This window comes from Tamandua tetradactyla, chromosome 2 (genome assembly GCF_023851605.1).
Source record: "Tamandua tetradactyla isolate mTamTet1 chromosome 2, mTamTet1.pri, whole genome shotgun sequence".
NCBI lineage: Eukaryota > Metazoa > Chordata > Mammalia > Pilosa > Myrmecophagidae > Tamandua > Tamandua tetradactyla.
Genome location: NC_135328.1, coordinates 123,374,275 through 123,400,897, shown reverse-complemented (window position 1 = coordinate 123,400,897; position 26,623 = coordinate 123,374,275). Strand labels below are relative to the sequence as shown.

The window sequence follows — 26,623 nt, the reverse complement described above, 5'->3', positions numbered from 1 at the left end:
ATCCGTTATTGCAGCACAATTTGTTCAGTTTTTTTCTTTTTTGGTGGGGAGTGTGCATAGGCCAGGTAAGGATTAGTTTTTAACCAGTTTACTTTTAATTTTGCAAAGAATCCAAGACAAAAATGATTCACTATAGAAATGGCCATTGTCTGCTGGAATTTAGAGCTTACTGAAAGATTTCCATTCTTAGACATGTGGAATAAATTTTTGTTGGAGCATCATAAATGATCAATACCAAAAGATACTTGGAATCTTCTTTTAGACTCGAGTACTATGATGGCAGGTGACATGACTAATTATAATGAAAAAGGCCTGTTTTATTGATGACTTTGTGGAATTTGCATGCCCTTAAATTGCTGGGACAAAAAGTACAACAGTATAGCACTAAAGGAACTTTCTAGAATGTGCATAGACTGTACGATAAATACACAATGAAAATTACAGTCAGTTTCTGCTGGCTGGACTCAACTGGAGATCAGTCTTACAATTCAGGCTAAGGGTTGAAACAAAACTTTAAGAATACATCTTCGATGATGTCATATTTCATTCTTCCAGTGGTGTTTTAGGCTTGTCTTCTTGTCTGGGCCACTAGACTGGAAACTCTAAACATTTATAATTCCAACATTGTGGAGTTCATTTTATGTATGTGAACCATTATAGTTTATTCTTCCATGAGACTTAGAAGCTTTATGGTGATTATTTTGAGATTTCTATTCTTGCATAAAGCACAATACTATCTTCATAGAATATAATTTGACATGAGAATTAAACCATCAAAAACAATGTATTAAAACTTCTTAAATACATCCTTTGGGCTGGTTGCAAAGAGTAAGCTGATAGCACTTCCAATGAGAGTGATATATTTAAGTGTACTGGATGTGAAATGTGCTTTAGTTTTTGGAGGATGCTTCTTTCCTGGCTAATCACATGTATTGTTGACATGAGTATCTGATGAGCATAACTGGTATGAAACAATTATAGGACAATTTGGTCCTTACCTAAAAAGTTTATTTTGTGTCAGACCTTCGATTTCAAAAAGGTTCTGTAGAACTAGTCTGGGCTTATCTTACCTAGGTTTATATAAATACTTCTACAGGAAGCTTTTATTTTAAAAATACCTGCATAATGGTAGACTCCATTCCTTTCTACATTATGCATTTCATAATTGGATTTAATTTATGATTTTTGAAATGCTTATTTGCCTGTCAAAAAGTTAGACTATTTAATTTGTTTTGAATGTTTTAGATTGCTACCCAATACAATATTCTAAATTTAGGCATTTTTTGTTTTGAGTTTTTTTTTTGTTACTGCCCTATGAAACACAAATGGAGTTCCTTAATTTATAAGAAGGTAATAGGAATTAAATTTTAAAAATAGTTGAAATGAGCCATGAAATTCAATCTTTATAATATAGGTATTACTCTTTCAGACAAATAGTCCATTTTTGATGACTTCCTATTTAGTTGAAATTGCTTTAACTGCTAATCAATGTGGTTGCCAAATATTTACTTCAGGAGCAGAAGTTTTTAAGCAAACATATCCTTGGTGCAAAATATCAATCTGGCTTCTATTTTCTTAAATTATTTAGGCTCTTTACTGTTTTTGTTTCATTCCGATTACCTCAGTTTCCTCATCAAAGCGGAATGTCACCTTGTGTGTAATTTTTCATTACAAGACACACGAATTACTTTCATACTGAAAATGCGTATTTCTCTATTCACTTCACTAACAATATGAAGAAGGTTGTTGCTTTCTTAAAATAAACCTTTCCATAAGTCAAGTTAAAAAATGTGTAACTTAAAACAAAAAAACAGAAACAAAAGAAGAAAAATTGTAGAACTTCAGATGTTGGATGATTATGGTCTGTAAGAGGAATAGATATTGCTTGGTATATCCAGGTGAATGGTAATATCTAGTTTTGCAATTAGCAAAGGAATATACTTTAGAATAGCCGTACATTTTATGCAGATGTGGAAATGATTTTAAGAAAAAAATGACATTAGAACTGCCTTTTACTTACATGTTTTCAAATTGAGTAGAAAGCTATCCCCATAGATATATTAATATTCTAATCATACCTTTAATTAAAGAATACCAGCCTACAAAATAAAAATCTGAACATCTCTATTCAAGTTACTGAAATTTGGTTATTTAAAAAAAAATGGAACAGAAAGCTAAAAAGAAGAATCTTGCTGCTTTCAGTATTTCCTGATTTAATTTTTGTAAATATAAAGAACTTCAATTATGAAGAATTTAAAAAGGTGTGTCTCTGTGTATGTGTGTGTGTATATATATATTGAGTTATAGTATTGTCTTCTGATTGGTTAACTCAAGTGTGCTGTGTGTTGAAGTGACATCCCATTAGGGTTTTTTTCCAATATTAATTGTTTTTCATAAAAGTCTGATATTGTTTCGTGGCCTTGGGGTTTTAAAGATTTTTCCTTTTAAATGCCAGTCCTTTTCAATAAAAAATGCCATCAGTTGGTACTGGACATCTATAATTACTATGTAATTATAAACAGAAATACATAAAGCTTTGAATATAATTACATAGCTTAAAAGCATGGTTGTTCATTCTAAGATAGCGTCTTAGAATTAGAACCATTACTAGGGCTGAAAACAGGAGTTTAATTTAATGTGATGAGATTATTCTGAAGGGAAATTTTGTACTGAAAACCTCTTGCACGCACACAGCTTGAATTGCTTTAATTCATAAGTGCTTCAGTCTTCACTCTGGTTGACTTCCCATGCCGAGTTCTTTCTTTTACACCGAACCACAGGCAGTTTCTTTTTTTGCCAAATGTCAAAATAGGTATACATTTTAAAATGCAGTCCTTCCTTAATAGTACAATGTGTTAAATTAGAAGTGCCCGCATATAAAAATACTTGAGATCAAGATGATTTTTAGTGATTATCAGCTGCCATATTTCTGTAGGTTCAAGTGCATTTCTTTCGATCCCTGTCATATTACCAACAGAGGCAATAAAGGCTTCAGTGAAATTGCCATGATGAAATCTTTTCACATTATATCAGTGTGTAGTATTTTCTGAAGGCTAAAATACACCTGAAAACTTGTCAATGAAGAATAAATTACTCATGGAAAGAGCATTGCAATGGCAAGTTTTTTTGGGGGGGGAAGACATGCCAAGTCTCATTTACTTTATTTAACTGCTTTATTTAATGAACAATATTGGTTGTATAATATGATGTTGTGTGCCCTTCATTAGACTTCTTAAAAGTTTTAATGAGAGAAAGAAAACTGAATAAAAAATAGCATGGAAAATAATTTTTTTAGAAAGTAAAATGGAGACTGGAATTTAAGTTGGCAAAGTGGATTTTTCAATTTTTTTTTTTTGGCATGGGCAGGCTCTGGGAATCAAACCCGGGTTTCCGGCAAGGCAGGCAAGAACTCTGCCACTGAGCCACCGTTGCACCACCCAACAAACTAGATTTTTTAAAAGTTAGCTCTGCAGGTCTTTTTAATCTTGCTGAAAAATTACAGGCTTCCATTTCAGTCATACTGACAGACTGGCTCCAGCTCCTCAGACCCCTGAGATTATCCTAATCTGTTTCTGTCCGTTGATCCACTGAACAGTCATATCTTCCTTAATAGAAATACAGAAGTACCAAAGTTTCCCTACTTGCGGCTTTCAAAAATACTTTATTCTTCAATCCATTGCTGATAATACCAAAGATGCAGCAGTGAGCAAGCATTCTGCTGACTGCTTGGCTAGCCAGGGGACTCCCATCATCTCCTGACGCACCAAACATTAGGGGAAAATTGATGCTCCAGAAAGATGTACCAAAGTTATGTTGTGACTTTTGTGAGTCCATGGCACACCACTGAGTCCTTGGAGAGAGGTGTTCGCTCCTCCCAGAGACGGGGAAGATGAGATGACTTGATATTCTTTGAACTCTGGAATTATTATAGGAGAATAATGACTTGAGTACCAGTGTGGCTGGTGGCAGGAGTGTAAAAGTTGCCCTTTATTATTTGAACATTTGTGGTAAATGTCTATATAGGCAGCTGCATGGAATGATAATCAGCAACAAACTGCAAACTATTTGATGTCTGTTTCTCCCTCACGAGGCTGTCATACAATTTGGGTAAATCAGTTAGCACCGTTTTTGGGGTGCCCTTTTTAGGAACAGGGAGAGACCTTTGAGCAGGGGCTCTGGGCTCAGGGATTTACACCTGGGTACCTTCATCCCTGCAGGTCCTATAAGCCAAAACACACACCTGACATCTGGTGTCTGGATAAATGTGTGCCAAATATATGTGCTATTGTTTTTCAAATGTTAGAGATGTTGTTTACAAAATTCATAAAATATGCAATGGAGAGCTATGAGGAATTCAACAGTGCTTTAAAGTACCTGCATTTTTATTAATCCACGGATAGTAAAATGGAAACTACTGTCACATGAAGGTTGACATTTTGATGTTAAAAAAGGTGCAGATATCTTTGTATTTAGTTAATGGAGCCTGATCTTAGCTCAAGCACACTATAGGTACTTACTTGCATATGGAAATAGATTATGGTTCTTAAATTTTTTTTATTTTAAACTTTTTTATTGTATAATATAACATATATACAAAGCAAAAAAAGAAAAACAATACTTTTCAGAGCACTCTTCAATGAGTAGTTACAGGACAGATCCCGGAGTTTGTAATGGGCTACTATTCCATCATTTTAGATTCTTCTTTATAGCTGCTCCAGAATATAGGAGGCTAGAAGGAATAAAAATATATTTTTTTATCATCACAGTCAGCATATATACAAAAAAAGCAATAAATTTCATAGCACAGCACAACAATTAGTTGTAGAACAGATTTCAGAGTTTGGTATGGGTTACAGTTCCACAATTTCAGGTTTTTACTTCTAGCTGCTCTAAGGTACTGGAGACTAAAAGAAATATTAATTTAATGATTCAGCATTCATACTCATTTGTTAAACCCTACCATCTCTGTATAACTCCACCATCACCTTAGATCTTTCTCTCATTCTTTAGGGGTATTTGGGCTATGGCCATTCTAACTTTTTCATGTTGGAAGGGGCTGTCAATATGGGGTAGGGAGATGGAACTATCTGATGCTCTGGTGAGGCTGGGCCCTCTAGGTTGGTTCTTGAAATTTTTTTTTATTTTTTGGTGCTTGGTTTGGGAATTGAACCCGGGTCTCCCACGTGGAAAGCAAGCATTCTATCACGGAATCATGCAGGCTTTTGAATGTCTTTGAATGTCAATAAATGAAATGTCTTTTAGGACAATAAATACTCTGAGCCTAGTGGTTTTGTGTTCACCCTCTCTGGGGACATCTAGTGGTTATATTAAGAAGTGCAGGCTTTCTGTCTAGACACCTCTCTGCTTGGTTCAGCATCTTTAGAATGTTACTCGGAGACCTCTCTTCTCAGCTCCGCTGGTGAGTATCCTAGTTGCCCGTCCTTTTGGTGGATGGATACTGGGGTCTCAGATGCTTTGTATTTGCCAATTCTGACTGCCGACAGAAGTGGTTTCACTAAAATGTAGGCTGGTGAAGACGTGCATGGTCGGAACCCTGGACTTGGAATTAGTAAGCAAAGTAAAAATCAGTAATGGCCAAGATTGTCTTCGGTTTAAGACTGCACTCAGGTTTAGGAAGACTGCGGGAAGCTTTGCTGTGTCCCCTCTGTTTATTTCAAATTAAAACAATAAAGGCTAAGATACTGAGTTCTCCAACTTGTCAAATTGTTTTAATTAGCTAATAACAAAGACATACATTATTCTGAAGATTATGACATTTAAGCTTGTAAAATTATTCCTTCACTTAATGAAAAACTTGATGTCCTTTATCTCTGATTTTTTTTTTTACCATTCCCAGTAATAAACATACCCAACTATGTACCGCAGGTTTACCATTTCAGGCCAACAGAGGTCGCTGTGTTGAGCGTCTGTGGCCCAGATTCTTTTAGCATCGGAGACTTGAGCCAGAGCCTGAGACTGGGTGCCAATTCCAGTTGTGCAGACCGAGCCCTTTCTTAGGGCCAGCCTCCCTTTGTCGATAGAGAGTCCAAGCTTGTTATCCTGGAGTGCAGCTTTAAAGTCCAACATCTTTTATGCTCTCTAGCTAACTTTCAAGTTTCATTATTGATCAGTTTGGGTTGTATCTCTTTTGCCATTTCATCACCTGATTTGGGTAGATGGAATTTTGCGCCGTACCTTGGTTGCAGCCCATTTTCTTTGCTACTTGATAAAAAATGAACTCTGCTTGGCTTTATCATCCCTTTCCCGCATGTATATCTTTTCTTGTCTGGTTCTTGGTCACAATTCAATAGTCATTTGATTGACAGGTAAACGTCAGTACTTCCTGGTCAACGATGAATGCCTGAATTAACTTTAGTAATAGGATCCTGGAGTATTATTAAAATGTGGAACTCATTAATTTTGATTCATTTTCCCAAAGTCAGCAGTCACTCTGCTGATTGCCTTTCTAATGCCAGTGGCTCCCAACTCTGGCTACCCATTAGAATCCCCTGTGGAGTTTTTGAACTGCTTTTGAGGCCAAAACCTTCAGACCGATTAGATGAGAACATATGCCCCAGCCGGTGTGTTTTAAAAGTGTACTGGCTGATTCCGGTGCATAGAGTGGATTAAAGGCAAATGTTCCACAGAGCCAATAAACTATAATGATTTTAGGTCACTAAAAAAAAAACAAAACTGATTCTCTTTATTCCCTCTTCATGGAAATGCAAATGAAAAATACAGAGACAAAATAATCAGGATACCTAAGGTCGAAGGTGTGGCTGTTCCACGACTGGACCATTATCCTGGAATAAATCAGAGTTCACAAGGAGATGTTCCAACATGTGGGTTAAAAAACATTTATGATGTGTGTTTCTTTTATTTTTAAAATTTAAAGGTCATAGATAATAAGTCTTCCCTGTTAATCTGTTATTGTTAAGCTCTGTAAGTTTCCCATTGCCATTTTTGTTTCCTTGGCGCAGGTTCCTACTGATGTACTCCACAGTCTTGTGCAGTTATTACAATTCGGCCCTGACAACAGCAGTTGTTGGAGCCATCAAGGTAAGTGGGTGGCAGCCTCGCAATGCACACCCCAGTTGGGGTCATTGACTGGCACCCCAGTATTTGTGGCAAAAGCTGAGTTTTATTGCGTTGTTTCTTTTCTCTTTTTGGCATGTGCAGGCTCCTGGAATCGAACCCTGGTCTCCCACAGGGCAGGCGAGAATTCTACCACTGAGCTACCCTTGCACTGTCCACCCCACCTCGTTTTTTTTCTCCTTTTCATTGTTGTTCTTGTCAGTTGTATACTAAGAATGGAGGCTGGTGACATTTTCAACTGGGCCTGGGTGATCCCTTCTCACACCTCCTAATTGAGAAAACAAGAGGAATTGCTGACTAAAATAAGAGAGACAAAAGTGTGGCTTTTCGTTGGGGGTGTGGGAGAGGATGGTCTGGGAAAATGAAGTGAAACGATTAAAAAAGTCCACATTTCTGTGATCACTAAGATACTGTAAGGTCTGCAATTTGATTTCATGGAAGAAACTGCCCACTAAGAAAGGGAATCTGTGTGAAGAACTGTTTGCAATCTAGGTTTATGCCCAATTATGAGGCACGGAACTTGTAAACATACCCTGGTATGTGGGTATGTTGTGCATCTGAGCGTGTGTATTTGAATGAATATATTTGAATATATACGTATTTGAACTTGCACATATATTTGTGTGTGTGTGTCTATATATTTAGGAATAGTAGGGGAATGAAGGTGTTTCCAATTCTATTCTACAGTTGCTGTGTTTTTTTGCCCAGAGGTCTCCTGAAATACCTTGGAATAGAGTACTGCTTGGAATTTACTTGACATTCTAACCTGTTCAAGTTTAGGATCAACTGATTAAAATTCACTATATAGTGATGGTAAAGGAATGGGATCTGGCAAGCTCACTGCAAACCAACACTGCATCTTTTTTTCTGTATATTAACAGGAAGAGGAAAAATTGAATAATGCATTTTTTCTTGTTATTTTACCATAGTTTGTTTCCTTATGAAGCGATATATAGTGGTTTCTTTTAATTCTACACTTGCTATGTACAAGCTCTTTGTGCTAAGTAACCAAAATGTTTAGTTTTGGATTTCACCATATCTATATATTTTCCCCCTAAATCTTTTACCTTGAAAATGACTAATCCTCTGTCTTTTTCTGCAGAATGTATCCATTGCCTACATTGGGATGTTAATTGGTGGAGACTACATTTTCTCTGTGTTGAACTTTGTAGGGTTAAATATTTGGTGAGTGGGATTTTAAAATGAACTCATTTTAGTAAAATAAGAATTTTGAATAGGCTATTTGATATGTGGCAAGTGGAAAAGGAGCAAAGAGAAATGTTAAATTTTTAAACCAGTGGCTGTTTTGACGTTATGATTTTTAAAATAGTTTCACCTAAATCTCTCAGTTCATCTAATTCTGCTACAAACTCCCTCGTATGGGTCATGGGGATGTTGTTTCATGAAATTCAGGGGGCTGAGATCTGAATTTAATTCAGGGGTCTTCCTCAGAAAAGTCACCTAAGTTACCTGCTTCCTCTTCTGCAGTGGGTCTCATTAAACTGCTGCCTCATCAAAGTGCCCTACGCCAAGGATGCAGGGGATGGGGTGGGAAGACTAACTTTTTTTTTCTTTTTAACTTTTTAAATTGCGTATTATAGCACCTATACAAAGCAAAGAGAGAAAAAAGCAATAGTTTTCAAAGCACTCTTCGACAAGTAGTGACAGGGCAGATCCCAGAGTTTGTCATGGGCTACCATACCATCATCTTAGATTTTTCCTTTTAGCTGCTCCAGAACATTGGAGGCTAGAAGGAATAAATGTTTATCATCATAAGCAACCTTTTTTTTCCCTTTTTTTTGTGAAAAATAACATATACACAAAAAAGCAATAAATTTCAAAGCGCATTGCAACAATTAGTTGTAGAACAGATTTTAGAGTTTGGTATGGGTTGCAATTCCACAATTTTGGGGTTTTTACTTCTAGCTGCTCCAAGATACTGGAGACTAAAAGAAATATCAATATAATGATTCAGCACTCATACTCATTTGTTAAACCCTGCCTTCTCTGTATAACTCCACCATCACCTTTGATCTTTTTCCCATTCTTTAGGGGTATTTGGGCTATGCCCATTCTAACTTTTTCATGTTGGAAGGAGATGTCAATAATATGGGATAAGAGAATGGAATTACTTGATGTACTGGAGAGACTGACCCCTCTGCATTTCAGGACTTATCGGTCCAGGGACCCATCTAGAGGTTGTGGGTTTCTGGAAAGTTACCCTAGTTCCTTGGAACCCTTGTGAAAGCTTATAAATTGCCCCAGGTGTTCTTTAGGATTGGTTGGAATGGTCCTGGTTGTGTTTGGCAGGTTATGACAGGTAGCAAGGTCTAACTGAAGCTTGCATAAGGGCAACCTCCAGAGTAGCCTCTCCACTCAATTTGAACTCTCTCTGCCACTGATATGTTATTAGTTACACTTCCTTTCCCTCTTTCGGTCAGGAGGATATTGTTGATCCCACGGTGCCAGGGCTGGACTCATTCCCAGGAGTCCTCTCCTGTGCTGGGGGTGGGGGGGACTGACTTTGGAAAGGCATTTTGGTGCTTCATAGGTAGGACACTATTTTTGCTAAAGATGTGTCATCCATCCATTAAAAACCAGGTGCTTGTTTTCTCTTCAACTTCTCTATTAGATTGCACTCACCCTTTTGCTACCCCCAAGACTTATAAATAAGTAAAGAAAGTCTTCATCAAGCAACCGCGCCACTTAAGGCAAAATCCAGGGGTCTGAGTAAATTTCCTCCTAAGTTAGTGTGTTTATAAAGATGTCAGGGACCACCCATGGTGCCACCTGCAGAATTACCAGAATTATTTATCTGCATTCTTTGTTTTTCTCCTTTTAGCATGGCAGGGGGTTTGAGGTACTCCTTTTTAACACTGCGCAGCCAGTTAAAGCCTCAGCAGCCCGTGGACGAAGAAAACATCCCTGCAGATTTGAAGGACTAGAATCTGTGGCTGTAACTTGCAGACGGGAGAGGTGGGCCACGTTCCAAACCCAGGAATGTGACACCAGACATTTGGACATGGGACATATACCCAGCTTGGATAAGAATGTCTGCCAAATGCTAAAAGAATCTACCTCAAGTGCCACCTCATGGTGAACGATCACGGACCCTGAGAATTGTATTTGTGCAAAGCCTTATCAACTGAGAGTGAATCTTTTCAAAAGAAGCCGTTGGTTACAGGGATTGTTTCCAAAGGAAATTGCATAGATTTCTAGACCCAGCGTATTCTTTGTCACTTAAGACATGTAGCACACTTTCTGAAGCACTTATCTATGCCTTTTTGTCAGGATCTCCTGGTGCTTTGTGCTTTCAGAACAGGTTAAAAAAAAAAAAGGTCGATGGTGTAATGGTAATTATTTTCTTATCAGCAACTTTGCCTTAATTTCAAAGATCCCAGCCAAAGCAAAGTGCCCGAGAGAATTATGTTTTTTTTTTTTTTTTTAGTTAAGCAAGCATGTCTTAATTTAAATAAAATGGGCAAGTCAACTGCCTGTCAAGTTGTTAGCTTGGATTTAACCTTTATGCTGATATCTTTTCCTAACCGTCAAAGTAAAATGAAAAAATAAATATCTTGTTTCACACTGTGATACTGTAGACAGACAGAAAATAAGAAGTCAATCATTTAAACATGTGGAAGAATGTTTCACCTTGAAGGGACAATTGGATACTTCTTTTGTGACTCATGTTGGAAGAGATATTACTGAATAACTCAATGGGGAGAAAACTCAGAATCTGCTTTGCCAACATTCAAGCAGCAACTATTTCTTTCCTTAAATGTCCACCCCTTCTCCCCACTGGCCCGTTTTGGGGGTTTTAACATTCAGATCACATGGATTTTAACCAGAGCTACATTTTCTTGCAAAGTTTGCCTGACTGCTCAGGGGAGTCCCTGGAGGGATGAGCCACCTTTTCCGTCAAACTGTGGGCTGTCCCAGGGAGGGGTGTGAAGTATGCGGGGTCCTTCCTTCTGGTTTTGTCTCTGCATTCAACTACTGAGACCTTTGGCCACCTGGGCCTCCATTATTTATTTATTTATTAAAAAAAAAATCTTTGTGTTTTTGCCTGCCATGAAGAAAATCCGGGTTCAATTCCCGGCCCGTGCACTCCCCTCCAACCCCCCAAAATAAGACTCCACAAGTGGTGCTGCAATAATGGGATAGTCACATGGAAAAAGAATGGAAATTTGGCCCCCACCATACAGTGCATACACACACAATTTATTGTGGTAAAATGTTGAGAACATAAAACTTGGCATTTCAACCATTTTTAAGTGTGCTGTTCCCTAGCATTCACTTCATTGGCAATGTGGTACACCATCATCCACTGTCTCTTTCTGAAACTTTTTCATGGACCCAAACAGATACTCAGTATCCATCAGGCAGTAGCTCCCTGCTCTCCTCTCCCTGCCCCCACCTCCTGCTTGCTTCTAATCTACTTTTCTGTCCCTATGGATTTTATTTATCCTGGACATTTCATAGAAGTGGAATCACACGACATTTGCTCTCCTGTGTCTGACTGCTTTCACTTAGCCTAATGTTTCGGGCTCATCCATGTTCCAACACATATCAGAACTTCATTCTTTTTTAATGCTGGATGATATTTCATGCTGTGGTGGTATTATAAAAAATGAATTGTTTATTCATTCATCTGTTGACAGATATTTTGTTGTTTTGGTGTCCATTTATTATTATTATTATTATTATTATTATTATTTTTTTTTTTGCATGGGCAGGCACCAGGAATCTCGGGCATGATAGGCGAGAACTGAGCCACCGTGGCCCACCCAGTGTCCATTATTTTTAACCTTGAAATATGACTAGAGCCTTAAATCCTTACCACTTCTAACTTTCTAAGTTTCTAGAAGCTGAGTCAGACGTGGGGCCGGGTGGCAACTGAACGGATTGTATTGATACTTTTTTTTTCAATTTACCTTTAAAAGGATTCTAGAATTGACTTTGGGGCAGAAGGAGCTTCTAAACTGTTGTATCCTTTCTAAAATTCCAGAGACCAAAAATGTTAAGATTTGAAAAATGTAAACATAATGTCCTCATTTTTTCAGTGACAAAACTGAGCCCAAAACAAAAACAGGCTTTTACTTTCTTCCTCCAATTGTTTTTTTTTAGTCTTGTAATTCTCTCTCTCTCTTTTTTTTTTTTTTTGCGTGGGCAGGCACTGGGAAACAAACCTAGGTCTCCGGCATCGTGGGCTAGAACTCTGCCTGCTGAGCCACCGTGGCCCACCCTAATTTTTTCTTAAAGGAAGATGATTTTGTTTTTCTGAAGTCTTAATCTAGTTAAACTTTTGTTTTCATAGTCAGGCTGCTTCAAGGGGCTGGAGTGCCTATGCACTCTTTTTCTTTTGCATTCACAACAAATGTCTTCCTTGATCTTTTTCTTAAATGACTCTTCATCTGTGGCTAAGCGGGGAAGGACATTTTCGCCCGCACCCTTATGTGGCCAGCAGAGGGCACCCTAAGAGCAGCCCAGCAGCCCTGGTACCTGCCTTGAAAGCTGCAGTTCTTGCCCTAACTCCTTCCAGCTGGTGCTAACCAGGTACAACCCCGCCCCCCCAACACAGAGTGGGGGTCAAGTGAGCTTCCATCCCACTTCTGAATTAAAGTTATTTGGGGGTGCTGGATGCAGAGAAGTGTTGTGAAAGGGATCTGTGGGCCCCAAGGGAGCTGAAGAAATGAAGCCTGGTGACCCAAGTCTTCTTTTTTCTTAGTAAAACAACATAAAAACCACGATGGATGGGACAAAGAAAAGTAGTTTAATTTCTGTGATATTTTACAGATTTCTATCTAATGTACTACAAATAAAAGTGACACTGTTAACCTTGACTTTTTTCTGCTGTTTCAATATTTTTTTTCTCTATATTAAATATAGCTCAAACAGAAGGGCAAGTGAGTTTTTGTGACAGCTGAGTTTGTCGAAGGACTTGACAAATTCTGATTTATGGAAGAGTTATTTAAAATGTTTTTCTGTGCCCTTGGGTAAAATGGAGAAGGTACATGCCAATAGTTTCAAAGTTTTTCTTCTTTTCCCTGTGTATTGTCACTTCAACTTTTAAAGCTTCATTGCTTGGGCTTCTGGGTCACCTTTATTTTCTGTGAATGGGTATGTGTATTTGGGCATACATTTTGAGTGCTGGGACATCCCAAGAGTCAGCAACTTGTCCTAGTAACTGCTGCTTCTTTTAGGATTTTAGTTTTTGGATCTCCACCCACGTTTCCTTTCTCTCACCAGATACTAGATGAAATAGAAATCATGCTCCTTCAGTGTAAAGTCAGAAAACCCCAAGCCCTTCTTGGAGACTTCATGGGCCAGAAAAAGCCATCTCTGTGCCTTCCGACTCTTACCTCTGCTAACCCCCAGAGAAAGCCTCAGAGCCTTTCTCTGCAGTGTGGCCACTAGTCCAGCAGCATCACCGTTAACCGGGGGCATGTAAGAAATGCAGAATCTTAGGAGGCACACTTTGAATCAAAAGCTGCAGTTCCTCGGGGTCCCCAGGTGATTTGAGAAGCACTAACCACCCTGTGCCATTGGTCCAGACCACACTTAGAGTAGCAGGTGTCCTTAACCTGGAGTTCATCGATGGAATGTAGAGAGCTTAGGACCTTGGATGGAAAAGGATACATCTTATTTTTTCCAACCTCTAACTTAAATGTGGCATTTCCTTCTATTTTGAATGTAGGCAAAATCACTGTATTTGCTGTAGTAACTTTGTTGCCAGTTGTTTTGGTTTGCTAAAGCTGTCAGAATGCAATATACCAGAAATGAATTAGCTTTTACAATGGGGTTTTATTAACTTACAATGTACAGCTCTTAGGCTGTGGAAATGTCACAATTAAGGCAGCAACATGATGATACTTGGACTCTGAAGACAGGCCGCTGGCATCTGGGACACCGTTGTCACGTGGGAAGGCACGTGGCTGGTGTCTTCTGGTCCTTCTCTCCTGGGTTTCGTTGCTTTCAGCTTCTGGTTCCAATGGCTTCCTCTGTGAGGTTCTGTGGGTCTTTGCTTGCTTCTCTGGGGCTTTTCTCTCTAAAATCTCTAGGCTTTTTCTCTTTTAGCCTCTCCTAAGGGACTCCAGTAAAAGGATTAAGACCCACCTTGAATGGGCTGGGTCACATTGCAATTGAAATAACCTAACCAAAAGGTCACACCTACAATAGGTCTGCATCCACGGGAATGGATTAAAAGACTGTGTCCTTTTCTGAGGTATAGCTTCAAACCAGCTGTGCCGGTATGTAAGGATTTACGTACCCTGGAAAAGGAATGTTTTAATCCTAATCCAGTTTTGTGGTAGCAGCCTTTCTTTTAATCCGTATTCAGTAATGTAGGTTGGACTCTTGATTAGTTTATCTGCATGGATATGTGACTCGCCCAATTGTGGATATTAACTTTTGAATAGAGGGAGATGTGACTCCACCCATTCCACGTGGGTCCTGATTAGTTTACTGGAATCCTTTAAAAGAGGAAGCATTTTGGAGAGAGGAGATCCATCAAAACAATGAGAATGACTAGAGTCAGAGTCCACAGCCAGAGACCTTTGGAGATGAAGAAGGAAAAAGCCCCCAGGGCAGCTTCATGAAACAAGAAGCAGAAAGAGAAAGCCAGCAGATGCCGCCATGCTCTCCATGTGCCTTTCCAGTTCAGAGAGAAACCCTGCATGTCATTGGCCTTCTCAAACCAAGGTATCTTTCCCTGAATGCCTTAGATTGGACATTTCTATAGTCTTGCTTTAGTTGGGACATTTTCATGGCCTTAGAACTGTAGACTTGCAACTTATTAAATCCCCCCTTTTTAAAAGCCATTCTGTGTCTGCTATATTGCGTTTTGGCAGCTAGAAAACTAGAACACCAGCATGCCAATAGAAATCAATATTTCAAATTGAAATAGGAGGAAAAAACCAATATTTGTTACCAACAGATATTTTCATATCACATTATGGTTTTTAAAGAAAAATCATTTACACCCTATTCATTATTCTGGTAGTTACCAGGCCCACGGCTAGGTCTTGTTATTTAGTGTGTTCACAAATTAGCCTAACTTTAGTACGTCATGGTTCTTAAAAATATTGTGAGGTGTTTGTCATCAGTTTCCTTTGTAAGTCCATGTGTTTTATTTTATACATTTAAAGCGCTATTTTGAGAAGGAGGCCATAACCATTCCTGGAATGCCAAAGGAGTCCACGTCACCTGCAAAAGAAGGACCTCTGCCTTAGAGAGAGAGAAAATTCCAGATTCATATGTTCTCCTAGGAAATGATTCTTTTATTCGCATTTTTTTGGTCTTAGTACCAGTGAAGGTTTGCTGCCTGAGTAGGTGTGGATGTGTCCAGAAGCATCTGCTTCCTGAAGCAAGGGTAGTTATTCTGCACACTGGAGACCAGCTGTCTGCAGCTGGAAAAGAGAGATATGAACCCCCAATTGTGTCCCATTACAGAGTTTTATTGCTCTTCAAATTCTGTGACTGCTTACCTGCAGTGGAATGGTAAGAGTGCATGAAAAGGAATGACGGAAGTTTGAAAAGGTCTGTGGCCCTGCTCTCTAGCAAAACGAGCAAAGTTGGTGAAAATTAACTTAAAAAAAATACTTTTATCGAGAAATCTTTACACACATACATGCCATACATGGTGTACAATCAATGGCTCATGGTGAAAACTACTATTTTAAAGAACTCAACCATTTCAAGCCTCTGAGAATTTCCCTAAGGGCATATAGCAAAGGAAGAAACATTTATTCAAGAAAATATACGAATACTTGGTAAGAACAACGAGATTCTGTTGCATTTGGGCCAGCCCCACTTTCTCTCTCTCTCCACCCCCTGATCAGCTTGATGGAAACTCCATTCCAGGTAGCTATGGCCAAGAAAAGGGGGCTCCTGTCATCAGCTCCCAATCAAGGGTTACTGTATCTCACTAGGAGGAGGAGACTGTCAGCATTTCTCATCCCCTCCAAGACAGAGAAATTAAATTCCTGTTGAATGTAGTGGAGAGGTCAGGGACTCCCTTCCTGCATTCAGCTCCACCCATAAACAGAGTTCTACCCTGAGGGGCAGGTTGGGGACACTGAGTGTCTGATCACGCATCCCCCAGCGCACCCATAGGGCAAAACTTCCACCTCATGGACAGGCAAGCCAAGAAAACCAGAAGCTGCCATACCACCTGTGCTGGTTTGAAATGCTGTATGTACCCTAGAAAAGCCATGTTTTAATCCTAATCCCATTTTGTAAAGGCAGCCACTTCTTCTAATCCCTATTCAGCACTATATGTTTGAAACTGCAATTAGGTCATCTCCCTGGAGATGAGTTTAATCAAGAGTGGTTGTTAGGCTGGATTAGGTGACGACATGTCTCCACCCATTTGGGTGGATCTTGATAAGTTTCTGGAGTCCTATAAAAGAGGAAACATTTTGGAGAATGAGAGAGATTCAGAGAGAGCAGAGCAGAACGACATAACAAGTTAGAAGCAGAGACCCCACAAGCCAGTGACCTTTGGAGATGAAGAAGGAAAACGCCTCCCGGGGAGTTTCATGAAAAAAGAAGCCAGAAGAGAAACTTAGCAGATGATGCCCCACTCGCCATGTGCCCTTCCAGCCAAGAGAGAAACTGTGACTGTGTTCACCATGTACCTTTCCAGATGATAGAGAAACCCTGAACATTATCAGCCTTCTTGAACCAAGGTATCTTTCCCTGGATACCTTTGATTGGACATTTCTATAGACTTGTTTTAATTGGACATTTTCTCAGCCTTAGAACTGTAAAGTAGCAACTCATTAAATTCCCCCTTTTAAAAGCCATTCCGTTTCTGGTATATTGCATTCTGGCAGCTAGCAAACTAGAGAACCACCCAATGCTGACAGTAGTGGCTCAGAGATTTTGCTAGGAGAAGAGGCAGTCCATAAGAAAAGAAAGCTCCAAAGTACTTCCCCAAATAATTGACTCTATTTGAAACAGAGTATGGGAAAGTTCAAGCATAAGAGTTCTCCTGAAAACAAGAGTGACAAGCCCAGCCAGTTAGTTCACCAGACAGAACCAGAAATAGGGACAGCTAAGAAAAACTCTCTTGTGATCAAAACAAATCTTAAATACTGGCTTCAATGACCGCCCCTGCCAGAATTTAATTGAATCAGATTGCTGAGCAATTTATGCCCAGGGCATTTTCAGGAACAATAAGGAAATCAGTCAGTAATTAGTAGAGACTAATAGGGTGGGTTTGCTATCAAATGAGGCAGACACTTCAAAAGAGAGATCACGGACGAGACAGTCAAAGAAAGTTCTGCTAAAATTCCTATCACAGGGTGACAACACACACATTCAAGGCTGTGGGGGAACAGACGTTACTGCAACAGTCTAGCCAAAGCTGCAAAAGAAGTAAGCAAGCAACCAACAACAAAAACCAGCCCCAGGAGGGGGATATTCAGTATTGCTACAATATATTCTCTAGAATGTTCAGTTTTCAACAAAAAATTATGATATGTAGAGAAAAAGAAAAATTTGGCCCACTAACAGGGGAAAAAAGCAGGCAACAGAAACTGTGAGAGGAACCAGATGTCAAATTAAAAATAGCCATTATGTATATGTTCAAAGAACTAAAGCGAATCACCGGTGAAGAAGTAAAGGAAGGTATGAAGACAATGTCTTATTATATAGAAAATATTAATGAATTATAAAAAATAACCAAGTGGAAATTCTGGAGTTGAAAAGTCCAATAACTAAAATTAAAAATTTATTTGAGTTACTCAACAGTAGATTTGAATTGGCAAAAGAAAAAATCAATGAACTTGAAGATAGATCATTAGAAATTATGTAATCTGAAGAATAGAGGGAAAAACAGAATGAAAAAATTTTTAGCAGAACCTCAGAGAAATGTGAGATACCTTTAACTATACCAACATACACATACTAGGAGTACCAGGGGAGGAGAGAGCGATAAGAGCAGAAAAAATAGTCAAAGAAACAATGTTGAAAACTGCCCAAATTTGATGAAAAGCATTAATCTGATTCCAAGTAGAATAAATGCAAAGAGACCCATACTCAGTCACTTAGTAGTAAATAGACTGAAAGACAAATAAAAGAGAAAATCTTGACAGCAGCCAGAGAAAAATGCCTCATCACACGCAAGGGACTCCATCAAGATTGTCAGCTTACTTCTCATCTGCTGTCAAACTTCTGAAGGCCAAAGGCAGGGGGATGACATAGTCAAAGTACTGAAAGGAAAGGCCATCAAAAGGAGTGGAGCATTTTATAGGCATGCTGCTAAGCTTATAGGATTTCATATGTATACTTAGGAACATTGCTATATTTCAATCACGAACTAATACAGAAGAGTGGGGAAGAGAGTTCACATGCATGAATGCATATACAGCCAGACTCTGCATCATCTTCTCCATTCCAGTATCTGAGAAAACCCTGTTAATTAATTCAATGATCTCTATAAGGCCCTAGAAGCCATGCTCTAAATATTAATATTCCTATTTTGTATTTCACTTTTAATAATGAGGAATTTTGTCTCAGAAGATCTGGTAACTCTAAACTCTTGGACACAAAATGGCTTGCAATGCTCTGGGCCAGTGTTGTTCAAAAGAACTTCATTAAACCTTGTGTCTGGTGCTCCTTTTATCCAGGGTATGGACGGATGAGTTAAGAAATAAGGATAAAAAATAAATAAATAATAGGAGGGATAAAGGGTAAAAAAATGGGTCAATGGAAATACTAGTGGTCAATGAGAGGGAGGGGTAAGGGGTATGGAATGTATGTTTTTTTCTTTTTATTTATTTTTCTAGAGTGACGCAAATGTTCTAAAAATGATCATGGTGATGAATACACAACTATGTGATGATACTGTGAGCCACTGATTGTACACTATGGGTGGAGTGTATTGTGTAAAGATTTCTCAAAAAAAAATTTTTTTTTTTTAAAAAAGAACTTCACTGAAGGAAATGTATTATATCTGTGTGGTCCAATTTGGCAAACACCAGTCACATATGGCTGTGGAGTATTTGAAATATGGCTAGCAGGATTGAGGAGCTCAGTTTTTAATTTTGTTTAATTTTAATTCACTTAAAAATTTTTTTTTGTATGCTGTATGGCAGGCGTCACATTTCATTCTTTTTCCATGTTAGTGTCCCTTTATTGCAGCACCATTTGTTGAGTTTCTGTTTGTTTTGGTTTTTCATTTGTTTGTTTTTTAGGGAAGTGTATGGGCCGGGAATGGAACCTGGGTCTCCTAAATGGCAGGTGAGAATTCTACCACTGAACTACCCTTGCACTCCCTTAATTCACTTAAATTTAAATAACTATATGGCTAGCGGCTACTGCACAGGACAGCACTGCTCTGGGGGCACCAAAACGGCTTTAAAAGGATACAGTTCTTTACCTCCTGCTACCTGTCTGGAACAAAGTACGTAGTGTATTCTGTGTGATGAACCTTAGCTTAATAAACATTTTCTACATAGATAAGAGTGAATAAGAATGAGCTAGCCTGAAAGAGGAAGAGAAACAGCAGTGGCATGCAATACAAAATGCTTGCTGCCATTTGGCTTCTAACTTGACCCTGGGACAAAAAGAACCTGTGATTCCTAAAGTGGAACATATGTCCATAAAGCCATCCCTACAAATCTATCTTGGCCAGAAGTCCTGGTACATGGTAGGTGCTCAAAAAGCACTTGTTGAACGAATGTGAACCATCTAATTAAGGAGCAAGATGTACGATGTCCTCATTTGTCTTTCTACAGTCTATTTCTCTTAAGGCACTTGCATGAAATATCCATGAGGATGATGGTCTCTCCTTTGAGGGAAACTAAGCTTGAATCACTCAGGAAAGTTCTCATCTCCCTCATCTCTGTCTGTCCCCGCATGGGTGGGAAGATGTCAGAGATCATCCTAGCTATGGCGTGAAAAAGGATGGATATCAGCATCACAGTCTTTGGTTTACCTGTAGGTTCTTTCCTTTGGAAGAGTGAATATCCCAGAAACAATGGGGACTTGATACAATAGGTGAAAGAAGCAAACTGGTGAGTTGAAGGGAGACCAACCTGCCTTGACTGACAGATAATTGGACGGGAGGAACAAACATGTATTTCCTCTATATTCCATTCTCCTGTGGTCCTCCTGAGTAACTGCTAGTCAGAGGGGCTCTTTCTGGTGATGGGCTCAGCCTGTACAGCATTTCCTCCACTGCCAGACATAATGGAAGGATGACACTTAGGGTTGTAAAAATGCCTCTTCATTTTTGGTTAATGGGTCACGTTATTAAAATGTAAAAATTTGAAATAATTTCAAGCTTACAGGATAGTTGGAAAAAACAATATGAAAAAAACAGTTACTCAGGAGGACCACAGGAGAATGGAATATAGAGGAAATACATGTTTGTTCCTCCCGTCCAATTATCTGTCAGTCAAGGCAGGTTGGTCTCCCTTCAACTCACCAGTTTGCTTCTTTCACCTATTGTATCAAGTCCCCATTGTTTCTGGGATATTCACTCTTCCAAAGGAAAGAACCTACAGGTAAACCAAAGACTGTGATGCTGATATCCATCCTTTTTCACGCCATAGCTAGGATGATCTCTGACATCTTCCCACCCATGTGGGGACAGACAGAGATGATACTAAGAGAACTCCAGCATACGCTCACCTCCCCAGACACACATAGATCCACCTACTCCAACACCTAGCCACCTTTGCTGTATTGCTCTCATTCTCTCTCTCTCTCCATCCATCTATCATCTGAAGACCTGAGAGCAGGTTGCACACATTATACCCCTTGAACACATAAGACTTCCGTGTACATTTCCTATGAACAAGGATATTCACTTATGTAATCAGCTTAAGTGCAATTGTCAAGTTCAAGAAATTTAAAGTTGATATAAAGCTTACATTCTATATTCCATTTTTCCTTTTATCTCAGTAATGTCCTTTTGAGCTTCTTCTCCTCCATTCTTAGATCCAACTCTATCATGTATTGCATTTAACTGTTATTGTCTCTTTAGTTTTTCCCTTTTCCTTTTATCTGTAATTGTGAAAACAGATATAGAACATAAATCTTCCCATCGCAACCCTTCCCAAACATACTATTCAGTGCAAGGAACCACATTCATAATGTTGCAGTATCCTTCCCATATCCATGACTAGAATTTACCCTTGACTCCAAGCAGAAATTACACTCATTTTGCATGAACTCCTCACTTCCCCTACCCTCCAGTCATGGTAACCTGTATTCTACTTTCCATCTCTATGAGTTTGCATATTCTCTGATATTTTCTTTTTAGGTTACCATTGGGCTACATTTAACATCCTAAATTGATAACAATCTTGTTTGCTTTGATATGAACTTAGCTTCAATAGATAGTTAACCATGACCCTATATTCCTCAATCTCCCCATCTTTGTGTAATTTTTGTCACAAACTACATGTTTGTACATTATGAGTCCAAAGCACTGATGTATCAGTGCATTTTGTGCATTTGTCTTTTAGATCCTGTAAGAAGTAAAAACTGGAATTACAAACCAAAATATGTAGTACAGGTATTTATTTTACTCATGTTGTACCCTCACTGGATAACTTTATATCTTCATGTAGCTTCAGCCAATTGTCTAGTATCCTTTCCTTTCAACCTGCAAAACACTTTTTAGCGTTTCTTGTAGGGCCTTCCAGTGATTAGATTAAAATTGCAAATACAATCAGCTGTGGATGGAGCCAACATGATCATGATTTAAGTCCATGAAATGTCCTCACAGTAACAGACCAGCCAGTGTTTGCCTGACAAGACAACCGGGCACCACTACCTGGCCAAGTTGACACATGCCATCACAGCTTGGCAATGCCAAGAGTTTGTGAAAATGTGGAAAGTAGAGATTCTCATATAATGCTTGTGGAATTGTGAGTTAATTCAACCACTTTGTAGCATCATTGGCATTATCTAGTTGTGTCAGTTATCAATCTATTACCTCTCAACCCCAAATCCACCTTTCATTGCCCTGCTGATGATCCTGGAGATGGACCCTATGAGCATTTCTCCTTTGTCAGCTGGAGGGAAGTGAAGGGACACTGCAAGAAGAAGAGGGTCTCTTTCTGGTTCTGGCGTGCTTTTCTTCTTTCTTGTTCCTATGGTGTTTGGCTGGGCCCCCACCAACTTGCAGCAATATCTCCAAAGGCAGTTTCCCAGCCACTTTTGCTAACATCCCAGTAAGAGTTTTCTGCTTACTAGTCCCAGCCAGTTGTTCCCTTTTCACCAGCCACAACCCCTTGGCTGAGAACTAGTTCTGTCCCAGGGCAGCCCAGAGAAGTTTTTCACCATCTAGTCAGCTGCAAACATAACTCCTCCAATGAGCTCTGAACCCCAGCCTTGGTCTGAGGTCTCCCTTCCATGTTATTTCACTTGTTGGGTACTTTCCCTCAGTCTTTGGGTATTCTTTTGAGGTCTTCTTTATGCTCTTAGTGGCTAATTATTTGTAAATAGTTAATAATCATTATATTGAATATTTGAATATTCCCTGTTCAAATTACTATATGGTTTGTATCTACTGAGTGCACCTCACTGAAACACCAGTAAAATTAAAGTTGTACATGTATGAGGCAGTAATAATCAGATAGATCGGTAGATAGATTGATAGACTTGTACACATGTGGCAAAGTGCATACAAAAAATATCCATAGCAGCATTGTTCAGTTTAACCTGAAACTGAAAACAAATCCAATTGTCCATCAACAGGAGACCAATTGGATGTGACATGTGACATGGAGATTGGAATCAATGGTATCTCCAAAGTTTTTAGCCTGAACAATTAGAAGATAAGAGTTTCCATTTCTTGAGACAGAGAAGATTTGCAAGAGGAACACGTTTTGGAGATAATACCAGAAACCACTTTTGGCCATATTAATTTTAAGATGCCTATTAGGCACTCAAATGGAGATGTCAGGTAGGAAGTTGGATATACAAATCTGAACGACCAGCTGAAGTTATACATTTTGGAATCATTAGCATGCAGAGAGTCCTTAAATTTGAGAGATTGGATCATATTACCAAAGATGTGAGCAGATGGGAGAGAGAAGAGGACCAAAGACTGAACACTGGGGCACTCTTCCTAGATGACTTGTCACATTTAATAAAAAATTTTTTTTTGAGAAATCTTCACACACATACATCCCATACATGGTGTACAATCAATGGCTAGCAATATCATCACATAGTTGTGTATTCATCACCATGATCATTTTTGAACATTTGCATCACTCCAGAACAAAGAAAAAACCCATACATACCATACCCCTTACCCCTTCCTCTCATTGACGACTCATATTTTCATCTGCCCAATTTATTTTACACCTTGTCCCCCCTATTATTTATTTATATTTTATCCATATATTCTTTTTACTCATCTGTCCATACCCTGGATAAAATGAGCATCAAACACAAGGTTTCACAGTCACACAGTCACATTGCAAACGTTATATGTTTATACAATTGTCTTCAAGAATCAAGGCTACTAGAAACAGCTCAACAGTACAATATACCATAAACTTAAAAGGGATATCTATATCGCACATAAGAATAACCTCCAGGATAACCTCCTGACTCTGAAATCTCTCAGCCACTGAATCTTTGTTTTGTCTCATTTTTCTCTTCCCTTTTTTGATCAGGAAGGCTTTCGCAATCCCTTGATGCTGGGTCCCAGCTATACCAAGTTCCTGGGATTCCTATACCAAGTTTCCAAGATGTTTACACCCTGGGAGTCATATCCCATGTGGGGGGTGGGGTGGGGAGGGTAGTGAGTTCACCTGCTGAGTTGGCTTAGAGAGAGAGAGGCCACCTCTGAGCAACAAAAAAGGTTCTCTGGGGGTGACTCTTAGGCCTAATTTTTTTCCCCTCTAAATTTTTATTTATTTTTACAGGTCAATCCTCTTGTGAAAAGGAAAGAATTTGAAGATGAACAAGTCATTACATTTTTTAAAAAAGAGCAATTAATCTTCATTAGAGAGAGCAAATAAAAGTTCTGTGGCACATTATCTTTGGAAAGATCTTCTGCAAATTTTTCTTCTAAAAAAATGAAAACCATAATTCTCTCACAGATCAGGTATGCCTTTTTCAAAGGATTATACAAGACAGCTAAATTTTATTCACAAAGGCCCCAACTTGCAGTTCCATTGCTGAAGAAGATAAAATACACGGAGGCCCCTTATAAATCTATGCTGCACATCTTTCCATTAAGAGCATCACTGCTTCCCTATCCTACATATAAAATCATTGTGGTGAATAGACAGCTGGCACGTTATTGCACAGTAATGGAAGAAAAACCATATTATTTTAAAGATAGGCCAGTAATTTTTCAACTGCATAATCAATTCCATTTTTGAACAATTTTAATAATATCAAGATTTGGCTTTCCTCTAAAGTTATAAGAAAGCAAAAATATATAATTAATGTAATACAATACAATGCAACACAATATAATATATAATAGTAATAAATAAAAAAGGCAACCCTGCTCAGATGCCATCCAAAACGTGATCATATTCAGAAAAAACAATTTAAAACAAGATTTGGGACACACACACATACCTCCTCACACACACATGGACAAGAACAGTGTATACTTGATATCCGAAGGGGGATGTGCAGTAATTTTAACAATACATGTTGATGCTTACACCTAAGTTTAAGTAAGCTTAGCCTATCCTCTGCAAGAATAAGTTTCATAGGGGTGAACCCCAAGATCAAGGGCTCAGCCTATTGATTTGGTTGTCCCCACCGCTTGTGAGAATATCAGGAATTCTCCAATGGGGAAGGTGATTTTTCCCCCTTTCTCCCCATTCCATCAAGGGGACTTTGCAAATACCCCTTTATTCACTGCCCAAATTATTCTGGGATTTATCAGGGCATCAAACCAACCAGGACAAACCAAAAAAATCTCACACCTATTCAAGATTCCATGCATTTATGGTGTTCAACTAAACTGACCATACAAATTAAATTAGGAAATGCACTACCCAAAATATAAATTTTGCACCAAATAAACATCACTCCCTTTAGTCTCACACAGAGTTGAAGTTTTGAAATGTAGATGATATCATCCTTTACACTTTATTCTAATATACCTTAGTCTTATCCAGGTTAGCTTCATTCATATCTTTACTCAAAGTCTGATCACTTATTCAACAGCTCCTGTATGGGTTGCTGCTGACTTTCATAGCTTCAGAGCTCTAATTTTGAGTCTCAGGTGTCATATGAATACCTGAAGTTTCTAGGAACGACCATGTTATATACAAACAGCTCATGATCTTAGAATTTAGAATTACCAGTTGAAAGGTCACAAGGGATGAAACTCGTGACACCCCCCCTTGCTGCAATGGCCGAAACTCGTGACCTTCCCTCCCCTTCCCCCTTGCTGCAACTCATGACTCCCCTTGCCAAACATTCCTCGAGGCAAAAAATAAGGAGCAAACAGGTCAGAACAGACACAGCAAAGAAGGAAGCAGAGAGGCACCCTCCCCTCCCAGCATCACTTACCTTTTTAAGCACCGCTCCCAAAACAAAGAGCTGAAGCCATTTTTCCTTTACTTTTGCTAGCAGGTTTTGCTGGCTCCCACCTGCCTGCTCTTTCCCTGCTTTCTCTCTGCTTTCTTTCCCTTCAATAAACCTGTTAAACTTTTAACTCACTGTCTTGAATGGATTCCTTAATGACTCCATGCCTAATACAATAGCACCAAAACCCGAGAATGGAGATTAGACTGAGGCTTAAGTTTCCAGCCCCTTGGGGCTACAGAAACCTCCCAACCACTCCGTTCCCTGAACCAGCATCAGGTTTTCATGTGCTTAACAGCTTGAGGCTACAGGCTCAGACCACCTCAATGCAACACCAGCTCAAATCTATGGCATTCAAACACCTACAACTAATTCGGCCCTAACTCAAGCCCTCACCTCCCCTGCCCCTTTTCACTTCATCACTCCATTTGCCCAACACTGGTCCTCTTTGATATAAGGAATATTTGTGGGTTTCGTGGGAGTGCTTTGGTGGGATACTTCTGGGGGGTCCCTGGTGGTTTGGACTCAGGCACACATGGAGGTTCTATTTTGAGCCCTAGAGGCCCCATGCTCTCTCTTTCAGATCTGAGTACTCGATAGGAACCTTCTCTTTGAGCATAGCTATTTCATACCTTCTCGGCCCAGCCCTTGGAAACTGATGAGCCAAGTCCCTGTTTTCACTGTGGCTGGGAGGGTTCATTAGCTATCGCTGCTCCACTCCTAGTCCCTGGTTTTGGGGACACCTGGAAACCACTCGGTGACTCACTCTCTCTATGCAGATGTGGGGGAGCCCATCTCTGCCCCTCAGAGAGCCAGTCTCCGCCCCTGAACTGTGACCCCAAAGAATATTCCCACAGAGTATTCTCACTCTTTCCTACCTCCTCAGCCTCTCCTTCCTTAGGCCAGAAACTGTACTTTTGATTTAAAAATTCTTACTGACCTTATTAACATCCTGCGGTGATCTGCAAATGGGATGAAGTACCCTATGTCCAAGCCTCAT

At 39.2% G+C, this 26,623-nt stretch overlaps 1 protein-coding gene, 1 long non-coding RNA gene and 1 pseudogene across 5 annotated transcripts in view; 2 read left to right on the top strand and 1 right to left on the bottom strand.

Moving 5' to 3' along the window:
* Positions 1-6,951, top strand: part of LOC143673779 (DCN1-like protein 1) — an 11,849-nt pseudogene extending 4,898 nt beyond the window's left edge.
* Positions 1-12,983, top strand: part of SLC35D2 (solute carrier family 35 member D2) — a 57,399-nt gene extending 44,416 nt beyond the window's left edge. For 2 of the 4 annotated variants that reach the window (XM_077148721.1, XM_077148720.1), the window contains exons 9-11: positions 6,981-7,059; positions 8,198-8,280; positions 9,938-12,983. In XM_077148721.1, coding sequence (XP_077004836.1) covers positions 6,981-7,059; positions 8,198-8,280; positions 9,938-10,195 — 420 coding nt within the window. In that variant the 3' untranslated portion in view covers positions 10,196-12,983. The remainder of the gene's footprint in view (positions 1-6,980; positions 7,060-8,197; positions 8,281-9,937) is intronic. The other 2 variants (XM_077148723.1, XM_077148722.1) reach the window with 2 other exon arrangements.
* On the bottom strand, positions 4,644-26,623 carry LOC143673780 (uncharacterized). The gene is made up of 3 exons (XR_013170640.1): positions 26,564-26,623; positions 20,979-21,111; positions 4,644-4,729 (listed from the first exon to the last, which is right to left on the bottom strand). It is a non-coding gene; the product is annotated as an uncharacterized LOC143673780 (long non-coding RNA).